Genomic DNA, 24,580 nt, shown 5'->3' with positions numbered 1-24,580 from the left:
AGTTTAAGAAACGTTCTATTTGCCAGAACCGTTGATTGGAGAAAATTAGTTTCATAGGCGTTTTCATTAACTGTAATCGTATTTAAGGATGTTTTTTTGCATACATATTTAATATATAAAGGCACAATAAGATTTTTTGGGCAAATTTAGGCTAAAAATATGAATTTAAAACTGATGCGATCAGGGGCAACGTATGGACAAAGCAATTGATGGATGATTGAATATAAATAGCTAATTGTTTATAACTGGTTATCACGACATATTCAGGACAACGATTTTTATTGTAAGAAGAATGTTGCACGTATGTTCCTTCATACCCCGTGGGTACCCGATTCTCCATTATTTAGTCTCTGAAATATGATTAGAAACTGGTCACAGAAAAACCCCAAATTTATAAGGCTTTAGTACCCAGGGTAGCTCCTCCATTACTAATGATATCTGAATTACTGCAAGAGCTATTCTTTAGGCAACCAGCTTTTTTTCTTATCAATTCATTGTATTTTTTTCTTTTTATCTGACTGTCCTTTGCTCTTTCCTTTTTTTAACGAGACAGAGCCTTTCCACCTTTTTAGAGCAAACAAGGTTCTCAAGTACTCTACAAAGGTTCTCGAATCCCGTTCACGCGTGTTTTTAATTGAGAATAATGATACTCAGCCGGAGTTTTGCAGCGGTCAAGCATCAGCGGCAGAAAATCTTTCCTCACGCATGAAAAATAATTTTCTGTCTGGTATCAATGGAAGCAAGGATCTAGCTGCTGTTTGTGTCTGTGTCACTCTTAGTTTCTTATGATTAAGAGGCAGGGTCCTTCAAACTGGGACAGTGCTCATTATGACAAGAGTAAATGGGTTTGATAGGACGAAGGTGCGATATAACCCAAGAGCCTTATCATGTGACGGGTTGTAAGAGAATAAGACAACCTTTTTCTACTAATTCAAAAAATTACCATCTTTACAAATATACCGATCAATACACTTTGGTTTGTTCCTCTGGTCGACATGACACATCATTACTAAGTTTGTGGCTGGTCAAGTTTCAAGTATGCGTGCAGCCCCTACTGATTGGGTCATGGTATGACAATGTCCAAGGAGCCTACAACGGGTTTACATGGAAACAACCGCGATGAAGCATCAACTACAACTTATATAAATTTTACTATGCAACTATGTATAATCAGAAAGCAAAGGCTGACAGGAGAAAAATTCTTTCCACAAGGGTGCTGCCCAACTGTATCAACTACTACTCCTACTGTGGAACTCCTACTTTTCTACTTTGCAGCCTTTTTACTAGAATCTAAGCTAGTATTGCACGGTGCAACTTTTTTGGCAACTTGTCTCTCTAATTGCAACTGAAGGGGCAGGAAATATTTTTGTTTGGCATGATACACGCTGCAACCATCGAACAAAATTTGAAAATGGCTTTTGAATGAACAAACATTTTACTACATTCTTGAGGTTATTGGTTTGAAAATCCTTACAGCATAGTACGTCAGAGTCCAACGTCCCTCAAAAGTTAAAAAGACCTTGGTGTTGCGGTTAACTTGCTTTTCTCAGTGAATTTGGAGATTTTCTGTAATCTTCTATGCTGCATTTAAGGTGAACACCAACACTTTTATTAAATTAGAAAAAAAATGAATCATAATAACTGTGGCTGTACGGTTTCTTGACCATAAACCGAACTTCATATCCGGCACTCTGCTCTAGATATGTTACATAATTTGGTTATTCATCAAACTAGTTTTGAAACCTTTTCTGGTACTTCAGAACACAAGAGTTAGGTGATTGCAGTTTACTATTTGACTGGTCCTGTCGCACTTTTTACCAAAACCGTTTGACATGGACCACCAGCGCACTTTCTTTTTAATCTCTTTTTCAAATCTGCACAGCCCCTCCACCTCAAGGCGATCTGCATGTTACCTGAAAAATACCAAAGGTGTACACGTTATTCATAGTTTCAAAACAACATGTTTCAGCCGTTGCTTTTAGCTAATCACTGTCTCGTTTGTCTGTATTTGAAAGGTCATCTAGAGGCACAGAAATGTTGAGACCTGATGACTGATGATTTCTCATCAAAATGCTCCGTCAAAGAAAAAATTAATCGTCACCGACAAGCACTGTGGCTTTCCCTTTTTTTGTATTTTCTTTGTAAATTCCTATTATGCAAATGTGAATATTAAGAACTGAATTCGTTTTGAAATCCGTTGCAAAAGCGGATCCAATGCAACGGCATAGTTCATTAATCGAAGGTGTCCCAATTCTTTTTCAACGCAAGTGTACATATTGATGCAATGAATCCAATGTCAAAGATGTATTAAATCCCATGTCAAACTACTTCTCTATTGAAATAAAATACTCCGCAATTTTACAAATATTTGAATATATATCCAAAATTGGTTTTGCATAATTTACATTGTGTAATAATTCAACTGTTTATGACAATAGGACAGGGGTTATTCTAACGTGGTTTTGTTACCTTTTTGTGGTATTGTAAATTGTTTTGTGGTGTTGTGATTTTAATTTCAAGCACCAAATCAAATAAAAAACCTAAAATAAAAGAAGAATTGTATTAAAAAGTCAGTCAGGCCTTAATCTTAATCTTTTTTACCTTTGATATCGGCTGTTTGTCGTCTTTGTCAAATTCGTTTAAGGTAACACTTTCTGCATCTGTGTAACACCACCCCTTAAAATGAACGCTGTCTTTTCTCTTTCTCTGCTTGTTTTTGCCTTTTCTTTTTCGATTTCAGTCATTCAATTACACACGGATAAGAGTTTCACTTTTTTGACTACTGACATGCTAAAATACACATAAGGCTCAAATTCTGTGTGGCAAAAGAAATCGTGCAATTTCATTTGTAACTGCGTCTGTAACATAAACTATTGCTAAATATTAATGAGGAACACGTCGTTCGTATCCTCGTGAACTGTGATTCCTCTTTCTTAGTTAATCTTGATATGTGTCATTTTCATTTCCAATGCCTCAACCAATCAAGCAAACAAGACTTTAGTTAGAAGGCATCGGCGCTTCACGGCATTGGTTCTCGCCTAGACATCAAGGATAGTAAAGTGTCGCTTTGAATTAACTCAAATACCTCTTAATAGGAAGGGTTGTTCTTCCCTGTCCAGGACTTGAGATATCCTTCATCTTTTTTGTTTTCGAATGGGCTTTGAAATAGACGGCTGGTGCATTCCAAGTTGTCAAATTAGTCCAATGTCTGGAGGGGGAGCATTACCACCTAGAAGAAGACCTTACGAGACCTCCTTTTTCTGGGGTAGTTTTTGATGTAGATTTCGAATCTGAGTGTTGATCAGGCCGTTTGGGGGGCTTTTCTCGAGATACGGGGGGTTTTAGTCTTTTTTGTGGGGTTTTTGTTTTGCATTACTGTAAGGCTGAAATTCCCGAGATGGCATCCATCCGTTCTATTTATTTCTGTGAGAAATATAAAATTCTTAATAATCTTTTAAATCCATATACCCAGCCTATCATATCTGATCGTAATTTCCATCATTGGAGACTTCATCTTAACTACCTTACTGAGGCCCCGTTCGCACTATTCCGTTTTTGAACAAAAACGCATCTGTTTAGCTCCGTTTCCGTTCACATTAGTCTACCCAAAAAACGGAGCTAAATGAAAACAATGATAGAAACGGAGCTAAATGAAAACGGAGCTAAACAAAAACGCAACTCTGTAGTGTGAACACCAAAAACGGAACAATTTGAAAACGCTAACAACAACAGCAACGAGCTTTTCAAGTAGTGGCGCCAATACTGCCTTGAGCTTACTGCTAACTTTCTCCTTGCTCAAATAATCGGGGCTTTGTGGGTAATCTTTACCAACTCTGTCTGCTTCTTCACAATTTTTTAAATATTTTTTCATTCTTTCGGCAATGTCGACATATTTCGATTGCACGCTCTCCCAATCTTTACCCTGTGATATATTATGCTTCTTGTATTCTACGGCTATATTAAGCAACAGAAGAACTTCATCATCAGTCCAATTCAGGTATTCTTCACCTGAAGCTGATTTACGAGGACGAGGCGGCATCACTTCTGTTCTTTGATATCAGTGCCTTCACTTTCACTTTGCGAACTTGGAACTCAGGTCGTTGAATGTTTTCGCGCCAATATCAGAAGCCTCGTTTTCAGAAAGAGAAAAACAGATGCGTTTTTGAGAACTAGTGTGAACACCAATTAATAGATATCCGTTTCTGTCTGAAAACGGAGTAGTGTGAACAGAGATAAAAACAGCTCCGTTTTTGCTGCCAAAAACGAAACTAATCGTAAAAGGAGTAATGTGAACGTAGCCTGAATTGCAGTTTCATCGTCATTGCTGACAAATATCTTCCGGGTAAGCTTCCAAAAACCAATTAACGTAAATGCCGTCATCCCAGCCGTGTAGGTGAGGGTAACCCTGCTGCATGATAGGAGTTTATGCTTGTCTCCCAATTCTAGCCACCAGGGCCGTCACTATGGACGAGATGAGGGTCGCGACAAACCAAGCTCTGCAAATGTAGACAAGAACTCTTGTGTAGTCTTCGCTAGTTCAATAATAATTTCCCCTGTAAGAATGCAAGCCGAGGAGGGTTGCGTTTTCTAGGGAAGAAAGATCACATGAAACTATTGTTTGATTTTTTAATTCTTACCAATGCCACTGTCTATGTAGCCTGCAAGGTTTAGAACTGTATTGGGGAGAAGGATTATAAGGATATCTATCTTCCAAGAGCTAAACAGAAGAACCCATTTTAGTAATGTCACAGTTATTGCTTCTCAATGCGTGGTGTAGCAGCAAGCATACTCTTTTGTCTGCTTCTTCGTGGTTGGCTTGAAGAGCTTCAATTGGCGATGTTCCTCCTCTACGAATTCTGGTGCAGAAAATTTAGAGCGGAAAAACAGTTATGCAACTAACAAGAGCTGCGTTTCTGCCACTCAAACCTCCTAAATTACTCCAAAGAGTCGCTTTTCTTCTTTCCATTGCAGAGAAACCAATAACAAAGTTTGCTGAATGCACTTGCTTAAGTGTTTTACAAGCTGAAAGTATATACACTACTCGGATTGGCTGCTTCTTCCCTTGATTGCTTTTGCAGAAGTGCCCTGTATGGAAAGTTTCAGGAAGAGTCTTCCAGTGCACATAGCCTCCCTTTTTTAAAGGGCAAAGCCTTTTTGCGATTTTTTTGGCCTTTTCATCTTTACTTTCTTGCACCAAAATGGGTTTTGTTAAGGTCTGGTAGCAAGACCTATGAACAAAGTGCTCTCCTAGAGGCGACTGTTCTAGTGTTTCTAATCTGCTTTCTATGATTATGGGGTCCTAAGGGTTTGATTCTTGCATCTCTGCTTTTTTAGAGCCTGTCGTAGGTTTTTTATGTCAAGGGGTTAAGTTTTTATTTACAAATTTCAAATGCCCATAGTGAATAACACAACATTCTAAGATTATTATAAGAGTGAAGTAGTCTAAGATTATTATAAGAGTGAAGTAGTCTAAGATTATTTCACATGGTAGCACAGAGAATCTCTGTCAAATGAATGAAGTCAACAAGCTACCCTTTCCTGTGAAACAGAGTTCTATTTTCTTGTTAAGTTCACCTATTTAGAGAGGTCCTTCTTTAAGTAATTTGCTCCATAAGATTTATCCCAGTCCTATGTATTGTATATTGTATTAATTTTTCATATCAATGTATTTATTTTCTGTAATATTTTTCATTGTAGTTTAGTTACTGGCTAGTATAGTAAATTGTATTTAAATTGTATGTATTGAATTTAAAATATATGAAACTGAACTGAACTGAACAAAAGATTATTCCACCTGGATATTGCATAATATTAGGACCTTTCAAAGTATTTCACGTAAGACAATAAACAACAACAGCAAGGCCTTTTGCACTAAAGATATCACGCATGCACGTGATAATTTGATTCAATGACAGCATACGCAAATTATAGTTTTTTGTGTAAGCTCCCACCCCCCCCCCACCAATAATCGGAATTGGCTTAAATGATAAAAACAATTCAATTTTCGTAGGTTTCATCGATATATTTTTGTTTTTAGCACTTTTTGTGCTTAAAAACCATGGAAATCGTAAACCAAAGACACCACCCTAAAAAGACTTTAACCAACCGATCTCGGAAAAGCCCCGAAGCGGCCTGATCAACACTCAGATTCGAAATCTACATCAAAAGTCCAAGTTTGCAGCATTCCTTTGGCAATTTATTTTTCCTGTTTAAGCTGGTAACGTTAGGGAGCGTCGATAGAGAGGAGACCTATAACAAACTCTAACAAACGAAAAAGGAAGAGGCTTAAGATATGGTACTAAAGAAAGAAGCAAAGATACGCGGGTTCTGAAGTTGTCTTAATACTTCATGACGTCTATTTAGTACTCGTCATCTCCTGGGCTAGAATATCGGGGCCATCTTCTTTCAAAATTCAGTTATCTCCTAGCATCTCAAAAACATTAGCTATCTTTATTTTTGTAGACAATTGTTTTTAAAATTACATTAAAAAGGGCGGGGTAATAAAAAACGAATAAAAGCTAAATATCAAATGATTGCAGGTAAATACTTTTCAAATTTGTATTTCAGTTTACTACCCTTTGATAAGTTATCATTTTAAGTCACTTTAATGGGTTAGAAACACCCACACAGTGTCATTCTGAGTTTGTTTAACTGGTCTTCCACATTCAAAGCCATGCTCACATGTTCGATTTTGAGGTTAATTTTCCAAGTACGAAGGCAAATTTTTCCCCTATCTCTCTTTCCTGCAACTTTCATCTCTAGCCCCCTCTCCCTCTGTCCCTTTGCGCTGAAAAAACCTTAAACTCACACTCAAAAGCAGGTTAATCACATTATACTGATATATCAAAAGTAAAATATTTTTATCAATACAATTATAAGAAAACTTTCTAAAGACGATGTGTATCGTAAACCTGTTGGCTGAAGGATACACCAAAAAGAGCTATCGAGACCTTGTATCCCATTGGAATGTTTTGGATTTAGAAGCTATTAAGATTTGTATTGGATACTTAACAGAAAGAAATCAGATTTTGAAGTCAGAACAAAAACAAAAACAATAGCGAGAAAGTAGCAAAATGAATAGAAAAGTAACACCGACTGATAAATCTGCTGCCTTTGGAGCCACAACAGGCTCTAATATAGCGCCTAAGCTTTTGACACGAAATCTGCATTTACAACATCAGCTGGCAGTGTACCCAGTAAATAGCTTAGATTTTATATCTTTTGTCGAAGAAAGCTAGACGAACTGTTAAACGACGAGAAATTTCCTGCCGTGGATGATGAAGTTTGGTGAACTCAGTTGTGCAATTTGCAAAAAGCACTAAAAGAAGATAAGTGGCCTAAAACGACAAACGAAGCAGGGACGCAACATCGGTGTAGCCAGTGTAGCTGGTCTATCCGCTTATTGGATATGTCAGATACTATGAAATTGGTAAAATCTTCGCAAACTTATTTGCAACATAATAGCTGATAATATTGAGTCTGCGCACAGGTTACGGCTTTCCAGAAGCCCAACCCAAAGCGATTTTTCATCACCAATTTCATTAAACGGACTCTTTTAAAAACGAATTAATGGAATGCTATGCAGTCTTTTCTGTCGTTTCTGTCTATGCAGTCTTAGTGATGGCTAGCAGTTTTTCTGCTTTTTTATCGGTACGGTTGTGCAGTTTACAAATGTTCTTATTCCAATGTTGCATCCAGCTCTTTTAGCTTCTTTTTGATTAAAAATTTCGGAGATAAAATGTTCAGCTTCTTCAGGAGACGACAACAAATGGCGCTAGAAAGGCCATTGCCGAGGAACGATAAGAATTTCGATTGTCTACAATACTTATCTGGCTAGATTGAGCACAAGTTTTTGAAGAAGCAAGAAACAGCAAAAAATATGAATAACCAGACTTTATACGAATGACATTAGCTAGGCTTAAATTAGGTTGCTGGAGAGCTTCATTGAAGAAAGGCCTGTGTCCCAAAGACTGATAAAACCAAGAGTAGACGAGGTTTGATAACAGCTAAAAATGAAATAGAGAAAATCTTTTCTGAAGCAGAGACTTGAATGTCTTTTGCAGATACACATTTTGCCATTCTTCAAGCTTTTTCTGAAATTAGCATCAATTTCACGATATTTTAATAACACATCTAAGATATCCCTTCGCCGTTTCTCTTCCTACTACCTGATGATCTCACGCACCAGTTTTGTCATGTTTCCTTGTACGGATAATTCATAATTGAACATTTCCTCGTTCCATTAAAATGCGTCATTCTTTCCCTGCCTTCGGTAACTTATACGCAAGTCATAATGACTTTTAAATACCCCCGAACGCCCCCAAAGTATGTGAGATTCTTTGAGTTTTCAACTGCGTCAATAATTTGCTAATACCCTATTTTATGGAACTTCTCTTAGCTGCAAACTCCCAATGTATATAATATTTTTACCATAAACTTTCTAACGCTATTGGGTTGGCCAAGAAAAATGTTTTCTTATAATGTGGAATAATTGTTAATTAACGTAGCTCTAGAATTCCTGTTTAGGGGCACTCTTTACAGGTTCTCTCGCACCAGAGTGTTAGGTTAATAATAATAATAATGAAAATAGCACATTCTTATAAAGGGATATTCAGTCAGCTTGGAAAACAGTAGCTCCCATCTAGAGATACCCTTTCCAATAACAGAAACTAAAATCATACCTATATTACTTAAGATGTATATTTGGAGCAAAACACCGATATCTTTCGTTTTGATGGTAATTTAATGTTGTTTTAGAAGCTTAGATTTTTAAACAAGGTAGAACATCATATCGATTGCCTTTTTATTACCTATAACAACCCCGTCGAAGGGGTATGAAAACTGATATCTCATAGCAACCGACACATTCATCATGGTAGATTTCGTATCGTTGAATTGAACATCTATTGATTCCAAAGAGGTAGAAAGAGTATTGAGGGGACTGAGTTATAATATTTTGCTGAAATTAGGGAAGAATCAAGCTAAATATTGTGTGAATGAACTTTGTTCCACTTTTAAGGGGTCTGTCATTTATGACTCTAGGCACAAAGGCGAGGTAGAATTGTTGAGGGTATGACAACCATTCAAAGGAAATTAGGGGGCTATGAAACAATTTTGGGGATTTTGAATGGGTATGAAATTTTTCAATGGTTGATTCTGGATACGTCAAATCATGAGATGCTAGACTTCAATATCTTAGCAGATGTTACATTTGCCTTCAGGTTATAAGGAAAATGCAAATATTTTTGTCTATTTCAAGTTTGCTATGGTGATTTACTTTATGCTGTTCCCTTATTTAAATTCATTGCAGATGTAATTGCAAAGGAAGTTTCAAGTTTCCTAGCTGTCTGTCTGCTGTCTGTCATGATCTGCAAATACACAATTTTAAAAGAGAAAATCAATCCCACGAAGACGAAACTTTCAAATTGCTTGTTGAGATTCTCAAGATTGGGCATATTCAATTCAAAAAAATGTTGTTCCCTTCCTTGAACACTTTTCAACACAAAGGAAAGAGGAAGTACTCCTCATTTCTACATAAATATCATCTACAAGACTAGCAAGTTTATAAAACTCTCATGGCAGTAACCCATTTTCCTGAAATAAGTTTGTTCGCTTATTTTTCACCTTTTCTATTTTTTCTATTTTTCAGGGGTTTTTTCAATTTTTAGAGAAAAATGTAAGTGAGGTGAAAATTTTTTGCCAGTTTGGAAATTCTTTGAATGACTGACCCTTGATATAACTATCAATTTATGATTCCAAAATGGTTAGGATGGAGAAGCGGAACATACTCTAAGTACGTAGTTCAAAAATAGGACTGGGCAGAAAACTGGAAATTTCAAAGCGTTAGGCGTGTGGCCCTTCTCAAATCCTGAAAGGTTTCTGCCACTTTGCCACTTTATGCAAAAGGTAGCATATTTTACAAAATTCCTCACACGGTTTTGATATGACATTTTGTAGTAAATCATTTGTTTTGGTTGGTGCCTCTTCCGGGGTAAACTATGCCTAATTTTGGACGTGGACGTGTCATTTTGGTTAAAATGTTGGAACCATAATTCTGCAAATGTCTAAAAAAATGTGACTCATAATTCCGCAAGCAAAATTAAAACTATACCCATAATTCTGCAGAGCAAATAAGATTTTTAAAGCACTTAAAAAATCATTAACCAAATTTTGCATGTCCTATGTCCCAAAATCTCAATACTACACATATTTCATACTTTTATTTCTATCTGGACATTCATTTTGTTAATGCTAAATTTCCCTTCTAATAATTTTGCAATATTTCCCCAAAATGGTACCAATAATTCTGCATGTTTCTTCAAATGGTACCCATAGTTCCGCACAAATTTCAAAAACTGATACCGATAATTTCACACTTTTCAGAAAAAAGGCACCTTTAAATAATGGCACGTCCCCGTACCTTCAAACATGACCCCCCTCCCCCCGATACCCCACCTCCCCCCGAAAGTATGCGATAATATAAGTTATTCGACATTGGAACCATTGGATTCAAAATTAAATTTACGCTTCGCGCGTTTCTTGGACTAATGCGATTCACTTTTTGAGTGCTTATTTTATTTGCTTCCAGATAAATTTTATTCATTGATACCTAGGTCTCCCGTTAAAAACTATTTATTTTTTTGACAACTCATATTCTGAATTGTCTATATCCTAGGCTGTTTTAACATTGATTAGGACAGCAAAAATTCCTCTCTTGCAATTGCATAGAGTTGTTTGAACTCAGTTTGCTATCGAAGCGTGGGTAGATTACGCTACCGTGTAACCGTAGTTGCCCGTCATCTGCATGCATAATAACAAGGCTAAGTATCTATTTAGATCAAAACAGCTCGCTTCAAATTTCCCTTCAATGAAGGTATCAAAGGGTGAAATTATGTAGCTGAAGACATGTCCCTTTTGTTTTGGTGGGTTTCGATTGACGCCCACGTTTGTTAATGGTTATTCACTATTGTTCCGCAAACAAAAGATCTTCCCATTTTGTACGTAATGATTCAGTGATCGTAAAAATATCTTAGAACTCCGCTTTTAGGCTTGAGTGCCTCTCTTATCCACTGTAGCCCTCAACAAAGAATTGAAGTTACATTTGAAAGGGCCCCATAGTGCTGATTCCTACAGTTGTGGGATTGCTCTCAAACCTAAGGACAATTTCAGCAGAGGTGGATGCCTAGACGCTGCAGAAATGAAGTTGTTTTTAGAACTTAGACGTCAAATCCTGGAAGACGTGCTTGGGACAAGGTAAGGTATCTTTTAATTGTAAATTTAGAGATATATAAAGTAACCCTCAATGCCGACTGCTTGCATTGCATGGCTTCTTTCTTTTGAGGTTTTCGGCATACTTTAATAATTTCTAGTATACAGTTCGATTGATAAGAGAACCCTTTCCGACCCCAACTTTTCGGTGCAAAAGCACCCTTTTACTGCAAATTTTCCTTGTTATGAACACCCAGAGCCGTCGACGGAACGGAACAGTGCTAAGCAGTCAAGGAGGGGGGAGGGGGGGGGGTGACTGGAGGATGGTAAGCACAAATTTTCCACTCAGAGCATAAGTGTTTTGAGTATATTTTCTGAGCAGTCGCTCCCGATAAATGTTGACTTGTTTGCCCCCGATCTAAATCATGCATGTCACTTTATAGCAGAAAGCCACTTGTCTTTGCTATCTTTCAAAACCGTTTTATGAGAAAACAGTATGTATACCCGAGTCAAATTATCAAATGTATTTGCATGCTGATTTTCTAGCATAAAAACAACCTGAATTTATTGCAAGTATTCGGATTCTAACGGTCTTATGTTTGACCGCTGCCCTTTTAAAGAGACTTTTAGAGTTAGCAGGGCAATTCGAAAAGATAAGTTATACTTATATCAGAGAATCAAAATAAATATTTACAGGGAATTCTTAAAGGCTGAAGTTGACAGGGTTCAAATGAGAACTTCTATCGTTTAAGCCGCCAAAGAGCTTTTTTTTGTAAAAGGGTAGCTAGATTGCACCTTTATAAGATGAAGCAGATCTTGCACAAATCAGCACGCAAACCACTTGGGAATACGTCTTTTTTCTATTGTTAACATTAACAAAAAGAGAATAAAATAAAGAACCGGCGCTACACCACTGTTTGCACCTTGAAAACACACAATTATTCGTGTTTGCTATTTAAATAACCTGTCCGTACTATTTGTGTGCCAATGCTATGGAAACAAGTTTCACGAATTTTCTGTCGTGCGATGGCGAATTAAGAAATGCTATGATTGTTACACAAAGAAATCACAGGACATAAAGCGTAGATTAAGAGTGGGAATTTTGACCTTACAAGGGATTTTATGCATGTCGTTCAAGAATGTACAACTGAAGCATATGTAGCCATCTCGCATGTCGAGGGTAGATGTGCCAGCAAGGGATTGTACATGCTATAGAACACCCTCGCATCACACATGCTCTTTTTATAAGAACACTTGGTTCCAGTTTAAGCCTGGCCTTTCTTTTTTTCACAAAATTTCAGCCTTGCTTGCTTTTTTTGTTTCTTATTTTGGTAATGAAATTTCCAGTTCATAAAAGTGTCCAGACATAACATGATAAAGTAATTAATGCTTTTTTGCTTGTAGCTTTCTGTCATTCTGTTACTATTTTTAAATTTTTCAATTTTTGCTGTATTTTGTTTCTTTTATTGAATTTCAGTCTTCTATGTTTCTTATGTTGCTCTCATTTTTCGGAAAAATCTCAGCCAGATGTTTCTTATAAGGCTTGTTCTTATAAAAAAATGCGTAGCCTTGTAAAAGGGCTCTTGCTCAGGGCTCCAGCCCCTGTTTTTGCATTAATATACTCATTGTCCGTTAATAAATAGGAGAAATTATCTATCGTCTTAATCAATATGACCGTCAAAAATGATTTTGCCTTGCTTCGATGGTCTTATTTTTAGGATAATTTGAGGCTCGGGTGTGTATATAATCAACATTGATTTTTGTACATCCTCATACCCCATATTATTTCTAAGACCCTTAAATAACAGATTTCGTGACATGTTTGTTTTATGGTTTACTTGCTGATGAAGTATGTTTTGTATAGTTAATTTGAGAGAAAACCAGGCACAGTGCACCATTCTCAAAATGGGTAGACTGAAAAGACCGATAATTTTTTGAGGCCGCGCACTTTAGAATGCAGGAAACGCCCCTTTTTGAAAATACCCGCTTTTTTCCACTTATGTTTTATTAACAGTCGGATTCAGAGAGAAAGAGAGGACATGAACAAAATCATGAAAATGAACAAAATGGGGTTTCCAGTCAAGTCGATATGAGGCCTTTTGTTTTAAACAATCTTCTTAGTTTGCTTTGCTACTTTATATTTACATGTGGTGTGTAAGGATTATGACGTTTTTGCAGAAGCCTATAGTAGATTTAGTGATACTTATAAATGCTAGACCACCACGTTTCTCTGTTTTTAGTTAGTTGTGTTCGATCTATCATGACACACAAATAGTCAAAAAGCAGCCTCTGGAACCAATGTAACAAAAACCAGAGGATTGAAATTTCTAGTTTCACAAGAAACAAAAGAAGTCTCGACATCCTAAAACACAAAAGATCCCCTATTTTTATCAGTTCAAACGAAAATTAAAAACACATTTGAAAAGCTTAGTAAACCCGTAATAAGATACTAATCCCCGGAAAATCAGAAGTCTGCTGGTAGGATATTTTGTAGAAATGTGAATTTAATAAAATAACTTTTAGAGCTGGCTTTACCCAGTGTTTGCTGCCTTCCCAAATCAACAATTAAGTTCTCAATAGTTCTGTCCTAATAAGCGTCTTTATGGGTTCGGAATGCCCACAAAGTTTATTCAAGTTATTTACGAGGTTAAAGCAGCTATTAGCTTATATTTTGTTAACATGCAAAACATTTTGTCCAAATGTATTTTTGACTGAAATTCTTGAAAATGTGTCCTAAAGTTTTTTTGTTTGAAGTAGTTTGTCCGTAACCTTTCCATCCGAAAAAGTTTGATTTTAATACAAAAGAGCCCCAAAAAACACGTAGTGCATTCCAGCGTTGTATTTACCGTTTCGTAAGGCATTGAATAATAACAAAGGATAATTTGTGTGGAGCGGAACTCTATTACAAAACAGCTAAACGATTTGAAAAGATCATAACAATAATAATCATCATTACCGCCTCCTTGACAACAGCCACTCAGTTTACGTCAGAAATCGCGGAATTTCGAACAATCGCACGAAGAGTAGCATTGCGTTCGCTAGCAATAGGGTTCTTAAGTGTGACGTCACAGAAAACTATTTTTAGAATTTTTGGATTTTGACTGCATATTATAAAAGAACTTCCTATGAAAAACTTCAAAGTATGTGAAATCAACTACTTGTGTTCAAAACTGGGCGAGATGTGGCCAATGAAAGATTTAAATGTTAGCGTAAACAAAAAATCATCCTTGAAAACATTCTTTCCCAATTAGAAGTTGTATTTTTGAAGAAAAAATTTCGTTTGCTTTAGCCCTAATCTTTAGGGGCGATTTTCAAGCCACCATTATGGATGGGACTTCTTGTCACTACCTCCCCAGAGAAAATTGCATTTCTTAAGAAAAGGAGCAATGGAAGATAATACAGTGGTAAAGCGATGTGCTAACAGGAAGTTGACAAATGCAAGCAACTCCCTTACTTATTGTAGCGTCATATATACTTTCATATAAAATGAATTGAATGTATAAATGGGTTTTTACACTTCAGTGCAGCTACAGCTGAGTAATAGCATCAAATAAACTATTTCATGCGCACATTTTGTGTTAATAGATGTAACGCATGGAGCTCCATAATGTCATTAAAACAGTAAGCAAATGTTAATGATATCAAAAAAGCTATAAAAGTGCCTTTATATACAAAATTAGTGGTCTAAAATATTTGCAATGAACCATTTTTGGTAGATTTGAGATGTTAAGGCAAATAATTTTTAAGGAAAGCAAATGAATAGCAACCAATACTTCTGTTATTGCTAAAAAGTCAATCGTTACTAGGGCCAGATGGAGCTTGTTGTCACAAGAATTCATTTACACGACAGCCGATTTCTAAAATATCATTTATTATGCACTTTCTTTTAAGAGTAAGACTATAATCCTTAAAGAACACCATATGTTGAAGAGACAAACATGATCCCTGAGGAACAAGACATGTTAAAGAGACAGATATGACCCCCAAGGAACACCATAAAAACAAAGAGACTAAGAATTTTAGATATAATGATAAACAAGTCAGAAATAAAATACAAGAACTGAAGAACCTCAAAATGGATGTGAGTGGGAGGCTAAATTCATATTAAATATAGGATTCAATGAAATAAGCTTTCAGGTTAGACAGAAAAAGTGCAACTGAGACGGGAACGCGAATACAAATTTGAAGAGTATTCCACAATTTTGAGCCAAAATATTGGGCTGTCTGTAGTCCGCAGAGATTCCTTTTTTTCAAGGAATTGGATAGATCAACTCAAGTGGCCTGATGACCTCTAAACCTGTGGACTGCAGAGCTAGGAGAAAAGTTGTTATGAAAGTAGTTAGGAGAGAGCCTATTTTTGTGGCTTTAAACACAAATGTTAAGATACTCAGGTGTAGGATGTCCAGAGTTTTCTTATCTTTAATAAATTGAAATAAAGATGTAGATAGAGCAGTAAATCATTCGAATTTTATACATGTGAGGAATTTCCACTGTAATAATAATAATGGCAATTAAAAATATCGCGGAAAAGCACTACTTTAGTACTTTTCGTCCAACACTCGTCGGGGTATAAACATCAGATAATGTCAAGACATAAAGGAACCCATGTTTTTAATGAAAATACAACGATTTTGGCGCTCCCAGCTTCTTTCTACAACGCCATCACTACAAGTTTTGAATTCCATTGATTGTCATGATCCATCTCCTTAGTTCTTGCTCTTTGCCTTATTGCATTACATCGTATCTTTCCCTCTGTTCTTCTTTGGGTGCCAAATGAAATGCATCTAGATTGGATTATCTAACAGAACCTTTGGTTCCAGAGCGTTATATGGCTGCGGAGGGGGATTGATGCATGAAATACAGAGAGTGAAAAGTACAGGAACTCCTTTAAGCGCAACCTCTCGATTCACTGGAACCCAGCGTATTGTTTCAGTGTCCAGGAAAATATTTCACCAAAGACATCAGGCGACAACCAAATTACATTGTCCAGCTTTCTTCCTAAATCTTGTTTTATGGAAAGGTGTTTACATCGAAATAGTTAATTTGTCATGATATAAGTATAACTGCATTTTGGACCAATAGAAAGGGGGATTTATGAGAGCGATTATGAGAGGCATGGCATGTGACAACTTGAACGAATATAACAGAGATGTGACAACAATGTTGTAGTGACAGAAAGCATTGATCTTAGCATTGCCAGGGAAACACTGTCAGAAATCTGATTGCTCATAGTAGTTTGTGTTAGTACATAATACCCTGTACAATGATAAAATGTCTATATGTTGCATTGAATAACATATTTGCTTACTTTGCAGTTATGAAGCTTATGTTAACTTCAAGAGGGAGCCCACATTGCCGAAGAAAAGGCGTATGTATTTTATTTTATATCTTGGAGAACACGTCCCCCAGTTTTCGACAGGGTTAGTTTCGAGATTCGTCTAAGTTCGACGGAAAAATATCGAGAAGGGGTAATATTTTGGCCACATACTTTTTGTGATTTAATCATATGATTTTGTAACTTCCCTTGCGTAACCAAAAGTTAGTACTTACAATATCATCTGAAAATTTAGTGTGAGATCAAAAACTTTTTCGAAAAACGCCCAAAGCTAAAAAAAGCAAGCCTAGACCTATTGTTCACGTGTTTCCATTCTTAGATGACGTGCTTGTCATAAACACGAACAAAGAGTTAGAGCAAAAGGCTTTTAGACCAGAATTTTTTCGATTATCTATGATGACCGCCATAGGTGGATTGTTTCGCAGAACAATAAGTTTTATTATTTGGTTGCAAATGTTCTACGTAAGGGTGTAATGTTAAGAATGCGTGCTTGATAAATGGGTGGAGGAGGTCACCCAGAAAAACTTGCTTCAACTGCCAAATGACAAAAGTTCGTTATATCTATGGCCCAGACCTGCGTCACAAGGTCTATTTGTAAACGGACAGAGTCTCGAAAACGTTCCCGAAAGTGAGAATACCAGAAGAAAACCAAACTGCTAATGAGAAATGTTCGAGAATATAAGAAACAAAAAATCAGCAGATTTGTACAGTTAGATTATCGCCAAGAGACCTTAAAAGTCATCTTTGACTTTGTCCATAATCCTGTATTTTATTTATTTATTTATTTTCTCCATCAAATTTGTTTTCTTATTTAATGTTAAAAGCTAGATTATATTTGCTTTACTAAATAGCTCATTCTAAAACTTTTCATTGTATAATATTGCTAGCACACAGTAGCATCTTTAGACCCCGTTTACACGAGAGCGGATCCGAACCGGATCGGATCCAAAAGAGTACGGATAGGCCTTGCGTTTATACGGGAACTTGTGGATCCGTATACTTTTGGATCCACTATCCGAACACTTTTGGGATCGCTTTCAGAGGTGATCCCGTATGGATCCGATCTGGACCGACCTTATTTGTCGAAAGTGAGACAGAATGTTTTTCATCTCAAGGTAGTTTCAATATGTAAGCTAAATTTGCAGACCTCAAATGAAGATAAGTCAACCAAAAAGTGATCAGTTTCCAGGGATAAAATCAGACGATTCTTCAGCATTAATATGCTTCATCTTCTACTTTGCAAGCTTTTCTATTTGTTAAACTATTGCTTAATTTAGTGCATGTTACCTTTCATAGTTTCCTTAACCTATCAAACACAGAAAGGACTATCCCCTGGGACCCTGCGTCCCTTTTCTGCTGGAACGCTAGCTTCCAAAGAGATATACCCTACAAATTTTGTCATAATTAACCTTTGTACTAATTTTTTATAACTCTATCGACAGAGCATCGAAAAAGAATACCTTTATGGCGATTCCTTCTACATTTGTTGAACCGCGACAAAGTCTCATACCTTGTGCAGTGGATTGATTTAGACAATTTCAAGTTCAAAATTAAAGAACCAAACGAAGTTGCAAAACTATGGGGTTCCATAAAGGATAAAAGTGATATGACTTATGAGAAACTCGGTCGCGCAATGAGATATTATTATGGCAAAAATATTATCGAAAAGGTGAGTGTGTCATTGCCTCTTGTGCAGGATGAATATATATACATTAACAACAAAAATTTCGTCTGATAGATTATCGGCGGATAAACTTCGTCAAAATAAATTTCGGACATTTTTTCAGAATTTCGTCATGACAAAATGTTTTCGTGGTTCAAACAATGCAGAGATCTCACAGGAGAGAAGGCAGAGAAAATGCTAACATTATTCTAAGAGGCAAAACCACCAGCTCCGCGGGGACTTAAGGGGTTGAACACCCTCTTGGAATTTGGTTTAACCCGCCTTGCAGCTTTCTCATGCAGAACAGCATTTATGTTTACAGGCAGATAAAACAAAAGTTATGCTTCTAGCATTCAGAGTCTCTACCCACTATCAATGTGGTATTAAAGTTTATAAACAGACCATTATTAAAAGTATAAGCATAAATATAAGCATAAGAATAAGAAGGTTTAATACCGTCTATATTGAAAATGTGGTCTGGAAAATTTGCGGTATTTTGAGTTCAAAATTTGTGTTGAAAAGTGAAATACTTTTAGCGATTGAAAGAAATTGTACAGTTGAACTATAAAAAGGCATAGTTGGAACTTTTGAAATAGAACTACTTTTATCGAACGACCGTAAATGAGGATAATGACGTAATTTGCATTGTCTTGATTAGATATAAATCTTAATTTTTGACCTCATGCAATAGTTTTTATGCGAGTCCTCAAAATTCATTAAAAGCGAAACTTTTCGTCATTACCAATTTCTGTTTTCTTTAAAATTCAGTCGAAGAAAATTTCGTCGAAATATTTGTTCGAAATTTTGTCACGACGAAATTTTTTTGTGGTTAATGTATTTTACATTTCCACAAGACACCCTTTTCTAGCCCTCTTTTCGTGACCCATTCGTTTTGTGACTGAGTGCTTGGAGAAACTGAGAACTTAAGATTGTCTTTTCAATAATTTTTTCTCTCAATCCCGAACAGAGGGGTTGGGGGTGGGTGGAAAATTCACCCAAATAAAAAAGTGGGGGCTGATGGAATTACCGTGGGGCATTTTGGTCTATTTATAGAACCAAATGATGGGTACATTGCAAAAAAACAATAAATAAGAGTGTATATAAAAAGCAAAATCAAATTCTTGCAACATCTAATGAGAAACACGGCCTTAAAACTAATTAATAATATCTATCATTTTCTAAAAGATATAGTTCTGTGTCAAGCTCAACCGTTGAAGTTACGTAAATGATTTACTCCCTAGGTTTTCCTAGAAGAAAATCAAGAATATAATAAGCAAGGTGATCTTAATAAGAGGAGGGGGTCGGTATTGTTTTCGGAAAAAACTTAGCAGGGGGAGGGGGGTCTATTGAAGAGTAGGGTGTTACGCTCTTTTTGTTTTTTGTTTGTTATCTTACTTTATATCGAATACATATAATTTTAAGCTACAATATCGTTACTTGTCGAATTCGATTATTTATAAAATATACATATTAAATCAACAATTTTTAATAACTGATAAAATCATTAAGTTTTGCATACGTTGCATGTACAAGTTGTCTCGTCTCATTTTTTAATTACTCTTTTGAATTGGATCAGATTTCTGCAGATTTTGTTTCCTGTGGTAAGCCATTCCAATTTTGTGGTCCGAAAGACCTGGGGCTGTTTGTACCGAAAGTTTTTGGTTGGGCCTGTAGTGCTGCAAGTCTTGTGGACGACGTGAGGATCGATCAGAGGTTCTTAGTTCGAAAATATTTTGCATGAATTCAGGATTTAATCTTTTTACAGTTTTTAAAATTTCAATGCAGAGGTTCATTTGCCGACAATGTCGAGGAGATGAACCACACTAAAGGGCAGTAGTTTAAAGTAGAGAAGGCAAAGCATTGGACCAATACCTTTTTCTCATCTAGGCCAATGAAATATTTAAGTCTTTTAAGCACATTTAGCTGGGTTATTGCCTTTTTACGCCAATATATAGTTACACCAAGCAACTTTACTGAAGCGTCAGAATTTATAGTTTTCCCTTGAATTGAAATGCTATGTCCAATGGTACTTTTTTATCCTTTCTGACTAGAAGAAAATGAAATTTTTCTGGGTTAGCAATCATTTTATTCTGATTGAGGCAGGCAAGGGCGATGCTTGCTTTTTTTTCCAAGACGTTAATTAATTGAGGCAGGTTTTTTGAAAAATGCGTTTAAGTGTTGTCATCTGCATGATTTACAAGAGAAGCCTTTTTAATGAAATAAAAACAGGTCATTGATGTAGAAATTGAAAAGAATAGGGCCAAGGATTGATCCTTGCGGTACCCCTGATAAAACAGATTGAAAATCACTATAAGTATCATTTATTCGAACTGCTTGTAAGCGCCTTTTTAAATAGGAGTAAATAAGGATTAGAGAACTCTCATCAAAGCCATATGCATGAAGCTTTGCAATAAGGTTATGCGGGAGACAGTCGAAAGCCTTTTGTAATCAATGTCCAATTTGACTTTCCAGTCTTCAAGCCTTTTAATCAAGATATGCTGTGTACTGTAAGCCTTCCTGTAGGCAGCAACGGAAGCAAACAAGGTTTTATCGAGATGAGGACTAATTTGATCTTTCATCATTTTTTCGTATATCTTGGAAAAAGTGTTGAGCACACTAACTGGAAGGAAATTTTTTTCTACTGTTCAAACAGGTTCGCCTTTGTCAAGAGGTGTGACTGCAGCCCGTTTTCCACGGTCTGGAAATCTGCTATTTTTGATACTGGTGTTTATACTCCTTTGCAGCTAAATGTACAAGTTTAGGGGGGTGTTTTGTCTTCACCGGTCGATTTTTTATCATTTATTGAAAGCAAGAGTTTGAAAACATCGTCTGGTTCAGCTTCATGAAGAGAAAATGTGCCAAACGAATTTTCTCGATTTTGAATTATGGTTAATATACTAGGGTGATTTTGGTATTCCTGCAGAATCAGTCGAACTATGTGACTACCGTCTTGAAAGGGTTCGTTTTTCGCAATGCTGGTGGGTTTTCTTCCAGAAGATTTTTCTATGATATTTATATAATGGTGATTAAAAGCTTCGGCAAGTTCTGTATCTTCAAATATGATTCTATCTTCTTTAACAAGGGTAATGTCGTTATCATGTAACCCTTTTATTTGAGAGAAATGATTTGACAAGATTCCAAAAGTCTTGATTTGAAAGTAGACCGGTTTTGGTTGCATTTTTAAAGTGATTTCTGATCTTCTTCTCTCTTTGTGAAACGCACAGATTTCGCTGTTTTATACTTGATTTCATTAGCCTTTGAAGGGTGCCTCTTTAAATTCTTACGAAGCCGAGATCGGGTATAAATTGCTTTCCGTAGATCCCGATTCATAAATGGGGCAGTGTTTCCCCTGAGTTTCTTAGTATTCAATGGGGCATGTTTGTCAACTAGCGTACGAAACGTTCTGGTAAGATGCTCATATGCATCAACAGCGCTTTGATAGTCATTGTCAAAGCTTGTACTTCTAACATCAGATAAAAAGTCATTTTCATTAAAGTTTTATAACGTCGATATGTAATATTTTTTGCTTTAAGGCGGGGTACCTGAGCTTTCAGTAGAGTAACTACAAGCCCGTCGCTCAGTCCTGTCTCAAATACACACGTGTTTTGAAAAAATCCTGGCCGGTTTGTTAAAATAACATCTAAAGAAGAGGCGTGGTTTTTTGTGAAACATATCTTTTCCTTAACCAGGTGTTGTAAGCCCATTACATCAGAAAATGACTTTAGCTTGTTATAGCCCGGGTGTTGCTCGTTTTGGGTGTCAATGTTCAGATCTCCCAAAACAATAACGTTGTCGTATTTTCCTAGAGCCGAATTCACATAGCTAGATAATCCATTTAAGAAGTCATTCGGTTCCCGAATCTGGGGGTCGATAGACTGCAAAAATTATCCACCTTTTCTTGCAGATACTGAGTTCTGAACGTATCGATTCGGCACTCGGGGCTTCGTAGGTGGTAATGCGATTATTAACTACCCTCTTTCTCACATATTGCATAACCCCCCCCCCCCCCTCCCGAACTCATTCCCATCGCAGCGCATTGGGCATTGGTAGTTGTTCGTTTTAAATAGCTCATAAGCATGCTTTCTGACATTTTAACATGAAGTGCTGTTTTTACGCGTCAATTTCGAACTTCCATTACATTATGGATCAGAATGAGAAATACAGAGAATTATGACGTAATATTTTTGATGCTTCATTATGCGCAATGTATAGACCATGCTCGCAAAGGATGTCTTGCCCTCCCCCCAAAAAATTGTATTTCCAATAATTTTTCGATCAAATCTACGTTCTCCATCGATTTTGTTTTCAGTAACTTCTTTTGTTTCTCTTTTTTATGCGAAGCCTTTTGAGCGTAATACTTACATTAAATGGAAATAAATTATTTGTAACATTTTCATCTTGATTTCATATCTCTCAATTTGCTAGGAGAGCCAGACTATGACTATTGAGATAGACCGTTGCTTAGCCTTGTATTTTCATGTTGCAGGTTTCTGGAATGAGGTATTCATACCGTTTTATCTTATCAAAAAAGACCGCTAGATACTTAGAAAGATTTGACGCAAGGAGGAATTCCATTGACTCGACTGCAAGCACCGAAATTAGTACGGAATCTGAATCTTTAGACTATGATGATGTGGACGTTAATTTTGATTTTTTGAATTCACCTGCCGGGAGCCCTTCGTCTTTTATGAATGAGGACTTTGCTCGCTGTCTGGAGCCAACCTCTACGAAAGCAAGGGAGGTTTCGCTAGTTGAAAGTATAAAGGACGAGTTCATTTTAAAAGAATCTGGTGATGACATTGTAAGCACCCAATCGCTAGAAGATGGCTTTTGGCAGTTTTCACATGAAGCGTTTATGGACTTAGAAGATGCAACTCTCATAAAAAAAGGACCAATAATGAACTGTGGAGCAAACAATGGAGATGAAATTATGCTTGCAATGCCAACGTCCATTGATGTCTTCTGTTACGGTAACTGAATTTATTTACCACACATTAACAGATAGATAAAGGTGAGACTAATGATAATTACTTGCCTGCAAACAAATTTGAAAAAGCCTGCGGGTCACCAATTGGGTGCTTTTGACGTACCTGCTATAAATGAATTTTCTTGATTTTTTCACTCAAATAAACATAGTTACTCGATTGTTTTTCCCTTAAGGTTTTTACTCCATTGTTTAAGCACAAAATGTACAACCATTCAATGGTCATAGCAAATATGGTACTTTCCACCCATTTTATAATAGGTTCATTCATTCTTTAAAAATAAACGATAGCCAATAACTAGGCTTGCTAGTCCATTTTGATTCCTGATTTATTAAGCAGCTCTTCCAAAGCACGTGCCTTGAGTGTATCTGTGCCCATTTTGAGACTTTGTTGCAAAAATTAAGCAATCTAATTGGTGATCTTATTCGGGTTTACATACTTTTACGGAAGGGGGCGGGGCCTTTACGTAACAGTTGAGTTGTTGTGCTATATTAACGTGAGAACTTTGTTGGATGGAACTCACCACCGATCTGTCTCAAGTTGTATGATGATGTATGAAATGCCGTAGCATTAATTGTAAATAGTTTTCATGCGACTGAAATGTACCACTCTAATTAACGCGTTTTTGCAGATTTAATGCATGAAAAGAGAGAAAATTAAAAACTGCAGCAATAACGTCGTAAAAATATGTTTTTAGACTTATTACAACCTATCTTGTTACAACGTTATCGAAATGATTATCGTGAAACCTAAAACACAGATTCTTTTCTTGTCGAATCACTTTTCTTTGGTCGTGTTCTAAACTCAACGGAGCAACCCATTGGCCACCTATCAGCCAATTTTGAACACTCTTATTAATTTCTCGACCCACGATTACGCTTTATTTTTCTTATATAAAAAAAAATTTCATTCAAAAGATACATTTTACCAATCGGGATTCAATTCTTTTTTCGGAATCGCTATATCGCGTCTAATTTTATTGCTATTGCCGTTCAAAGTTTGGCCTAAGCTATGAATAAAGCAAAGAATCTGTGACGTAATTGGGGGCCAAGAGTCACGTGGCACAAACGGCCGTAGAGGTGTAGTTGACAACAAATTCAACGAATTGAATTCTCGTTTGGTTACAATATCAAGTAAATAACGAGGCTAGATTAAATATAAATAGAGAAAGTTAATTCATAAAGTCCAGTTCACTTTCCGCCCTCTGTGCGCTCTATGGATGATCATAATCGTTTCTGTGTGGCTAGGCCAAATCAAGTTACCGGAGCAGACAGTTTGTTATGGCGGCAGCTTTCTAACTATGATTCAAAACATGTTGAAACAAATGCTATTATTTCCTGGTTGTATTAGGTCTAAACCCCTCCTCGTCATGAACTTTGCTTTCGCCTG

The 24,580-nt window shown here is 36.5% G+C and overlaps 1 protein-coding gene across 1 annotated transcript; it reads left to right on the top strand.

The window, feature by feature from the left end:
- The first annotated feature begins 11,012 nt into the window (after positions 1-11,012).
- On the top strand, positions 11,013-23,946 carry LOC135686074 (uncharacterized). Its single transcript, XM_065202231.2, has 4 exons — positions 11,013-11,253; positions 16,524-16,576; positions 17,986-18,212; positions 22,693-23,946. Exons 1-4 carry the CDS (start codon positions 11,198-11,200, stop codon positions 23,182-23,184), a joined length of 828 nt encoding a protein of 275 aa, XP_065058303.2. The 5' UTR covers positions 11,013-11,197; the 3' UTR covers positions 23,185-23,946.
- Positions 23,947-24,580: the final 634 nt, after the last annotated feature.

This window comes from Rhopilema esculentum, chromosome 6 (genome assembly GCF_057945365.1).
Source record: "Rhopilema esculentum isolate cy_ngs chromosome 6, ASM5794536v1, whole genome shotgun sequence".
NCBI lineage: Eukaryota > Metazoa > Cnidaria > Scyphozoa > Rhizostomeae > Rhizostomatidae > Rhopilema > Rhopilema esculentum.
This window is presented reverse-complemented; position numbering and strand designations above follow the sequence as displayed.

Excerpts from the sequence above, each read along its gene's own strand:
- LOC135686074 (XM_065202231.2), top strand. The coding sequence starts at position 11,198 with ATGAAGTTGTTTTTAGAACTTAGACGTCAAATCCTGGAAGACGTGCTT. Across the intron at positions 16,577-17,985 it reads CACATTGCCGAAGAAAAGGC|AGCATCGAAAAAGAATACCT; the intron begins GTATGTATTTTA and ends CTCTATCGACAG. Across the intron at positions 18,213-22,692 it reads GCAAAAATATTATCGAAAAG|GTTTCTGGAATGAGGTATTC; the intron begins GTGAGTGTGTCA and ends TTCATGTTGCAG.